This window comes from Cyprinodon variegatus, unplaced genomic scaffold, assembly GCF_000732505.1.
Source record: "Cyprinodon variegatus isolate N-32 unplaced genomic scaffold, C_variegatus-1.0 Scaffold1541, whole genome shotgun sequence".
NCBI classification, from domain to species: Eukaryota; Metazoa; Chordata; class Actinopteri; order Cyprinodontiformes; family Cyprinodontidae; genus Cyprinodon; species Cyprinodon variegatus.
In genome coordinates this window covers 42,268-45,934 of record NW_015151994.1, presented here as the reverse complement: position 1 = coordinate 45,934, position 3,667 = coordinate 42,268, and the positions used below count along the sequence as shown (strand labels likewise).

At 41.8% G+C, this 3,667-nt stretch overlaps 1 protein-coding gene across 1 annotated transcript; it reads right to left on the bottom strand.

Moving 5' to 3' along the window:
* Positions 1-328: 328 nt before the first annotated feature.
* Positions 329-2,319, bottom strand: LOC107103845 (tumor necrosis factor-like). The gene is made up of 4 exons (XM_015403683.1): positions 2,096-2,319; positions 1,976-2,006; positions 1,681-1,737; positions 329-1,051 (listed from the first exon to the last, which is right to left on the bottom strand). Exons 1-4 carry the CDS (start codon positions 2,264-2,266, stop codon positions 600-602), a joined length of 711 nt encoding a protein of 236 aa, XP_015259169.1. The 5' UTR covers positions 2,267-2,319; the 3' UTR covers positions 329-599.
* Between the last annotated feature and the right edge of the window lie 1,348 nt (positions 2,320-3,667).

The following is a 3,667-nucleotide window of genomic DNA, read 5'->3' as shown; positions in this document are numbered from 1 at the left end:
TGAAAAGGCACTGCATTCATTCATTCATTCATTCATTCATTCATTCATTCATTCATTCATTCATTCATTCATTCATTCATTATCACTTCTCTCTGAAGCAGATATTTGAGCTTTTTCTCTACTGCAGATCAGATAAATTTAACTTCTCGATTTCAAGAATAAAGTTTGAAACGCTTATTTTCTCATTACATGTTTTTATTTTTTAAAAGTGTTTAGCAACACAGAATCCGTAATAAATTCTACAATTTTAATTATAAAAAAAGAATAAATACATAAAATAAATAAATAGTTTCAATTAAATAAATACAATTATAAATAAACCCCACCTGTTTTTGTCAGGCTGTAGTGAAACAATAAAATAGCAGCAAAAACAGGATATTTAGTTATATCAGTGATGTGACAAATGAATAAGTAAAAAAACTGACTTGGATCATAGAATAACACCGACGTAGATCAAACATGGATATTCCAGTGTCTGTAAACGAGAACTAGTGGTTCCTTAAACCCAAAACAACAATGGCACTTCTGCAACACGCAGCAGGCAGTGCTGCATATAGCAGAGCTATAAAACTAGCTCTACATACACTGTATGTATATCTTTACAAGGCAAACACACCAAAAAAAGTGTCTCCATGACCGTCCTCCAGCGCTTCAAGCATCCTCTCTTCCATGACTGTCTTCAGTTTGTCCCCCTTGTTTAAGTTGAACACTGCTCCCATGTATATCGCAGAGCGCCAGCTTCCAATCCTGTCTGAATCATTGTTGGCTGTGGTCTGGCATACACTACGAACAGAGTGCATGATGGTTTGATAGGCACTGCCCATTGACTTGGTCCAGCGCTGAACCGTGTGACTCACATGGACCAGGGGGTTAGTGTCATCAGCATCTTGGCTGCAGCTCATTAGGAAAGAGGCCTGGCTGTAAACAAAGTAGAGGCCGCTATGAGGAATCAAGATCTCATTGTTTTGGAGCTTCAGCCCGCCTTGAGAGTGTCCCTGGTCCACTTTATTCTTCCACATCACAGACGTCTTCATTGACTCGTTGTATTCTCCTGTTGAAAAGAAATGGACAAAGTTTAAAAATCTTCATTGTTGCAATTGTTATCTAGTTGCTATTTGTTGCACACCTGCAGCTCCCAGTCTTAGTGAAAAGTTACCAAAAAATAAACAGATATATTGTGTAATAATAGCCCCTGGTCGGGGCCGCCTTTTACAGTTGCCTTTTGTATCTCTGCTTCTTTTTCTATGTCTGCTTCTGAGCCTGGTTCTGCTGGAGGTTTCTTTCTGTTAAAAGGGAGTTTTTCCTCTCCACTGTCGCTACAAGCATGCTTAGTGTGAGGGATTGCTGAAGAGCCAATGAGTCGGTGCAATCAGCCGGTTTTCCTTAGACAGTAAACTTTGAATCAATTTGACTGGATGATCTGGTGAACTGTAAATTGCCTTGAGATGTGTTGTGGATTGGCACTATATAGATAAACTGAATTGGATTGAATTAATAAACTAATTTTGTTGATTCTTTCATCTTACTAAATACGTCCAATGTTTTAAAGTGCTTATATAGCAGCTGAAACCGTAAATAGTTCAATCAATAGATGCCCTTTGGCATTTTTCATATTGTGTGGAAACAGAGACAGTCAGAGCAAGGCTGCGGTCAGCCGTAAACTACAGTCAATGGACTTACCCTCCAGATGAATAGCTGCCCTCGTGCTGGAAATCTGCCTCAGTTTGTGCCTAAGATCTGTTAGAATCAGAGAGGGAAAAGCATTAGCCCCCCACCTGGATACAATACAGCATTCTTCGCAGCTAGATTTCACTTTTGGTAGTGCCATTTAAATAACTGATTAGGAAACAACATGCAGATAATGTCTACAGGTAGAAACTGGACCATTTACTAACATTCTGTCAAATTTCAAGAAATAAATGCTGTCAGAAAACCTCAAAGTTTCAATATGTGAAAAGGATTCAGGAAAGCTTACCACCAAAGCTGCTCTCCTCTTGTCCTTCGCCCTGTCAGAAGACGGATGGAGAGACAGCGTTAGTTTCACTGAGAGATTGCTGCTGAGGGTATCTGACCGTATGAAGACACGTGGACTCACCGTTACAGGAGCGCTGGAGAAGAGGAACACAGCAGCACCAGAAGCCAGGCAGAGACTCAAGGCGATCAGCGCCATAGAGAGTCTGGACTTTTGAAACTTCTTGGCTGTTGTCGGATCGTCTGCCTCCATGCTGGCATCAACCTCCAGTAGGACCTTGCTTTCTCTCTCCATTCTTCTGTGTAGGTTCTCGCTATCAGTTTATCTGTGGCTACACCAGGATAGTAAAGGACTCTTTCTCTGTTCTAGTTGACTGACATTGTGAGTCTGCCTTTTAAAAGCTGTTTCTTCCTTTCAGTGGAAACTCCAGTGATGTCACTCATAGGTGGAGAGTAGATGAGGAACCTGTGTGAACCTGGGAGGATCACACACGCCACACACTCCTACACAAAACCTCTGTGAATGACTTCCCCTTAAAGCATAAACAGATGCACACCTGTGCCTCCCCTCCAACTCCCCCCCCCACCCAGACTCTCTGATCATTACATTTTAAACATTAGGACTAAAAGTTTGATTTTCAGTCTTGCTTCAAAACTGAAAATCAAAACTTTCAGATCATCTATGTGGAATATGAAAGGGAATGTGTCCCAAACTGAAGCAGACACATGGTGGGAGGTGGGTGGTCAACATATGAAAGCTGTGAGTGTTTAAAGTTGAGATATTGCATAAATAAAAGGACTGCAGCGTTACGTTACTATGGATGTGGAACAGGAAGTGATGTTTGACCACGTGTGAACGGGAGGGGAAACCCCACGCTGAAATGATGTATGGAACCGGAATGAAGTCAGTGGGACATTAAGGAGAACTGCTGGGAGTCAGTCACAGAAAAATTATATTCAGGTCAATCCCAACCGTTTGATTGCAGAGATTATTATTCCATCTGCATAACATGTGAAGGAGACATGAAGGGAGCCGAGCTGCTTTAGGAAAAGTCACATCAACAGCTTTTACAGCTCATCAGACAGCCTGGCTTTTACAAAAAATGCCTGAACTTCATTATTAAAAGGTAAAGATAATGTCCGACATGGGAAATTTAATTGGGGGAGTGACGACCTAGTGGTTAGGGCACAGAGCTTGGAATGCAGAGGTTCTGAGTTTGAGCCCAAACCCCACAGATCCCCACTCTGGGCCCCTGAGCAAAGACCCTTAACCCCACTCTGCTCCCTGGGCGCCTCACAATGGCAGCCCACTGCTCCCCAAGGGGATGGCTTAAATGCAGAGAGTTCATTTCGTTTCTCTGCACTTGTGACAGTGTAATGACAATAAAATCACCTATAAATACAAATTTAGATGTGAAATGATAATTAGATTCATTTCAATTCGGTTTATTTATATGGCAACAATTCACAACACTTGTAATCTCAGGTCACTTTAGACACAATTTAACAAGATCAGAGTTCAAAGTTTTCTATCTAAAGAAAAACAGTTGATTGCATCGACTCATTGACCGTTCAGCAATCCTTCACACCAAGCATGCTTGTAGAGATGGTGGACAGGAAAACTCCCTTTGAACAGGAAGAAACCTCCATTAGAACCCGGCTCAGTGTGAGCGGCCATCTGCTGAGGCCCACTGGG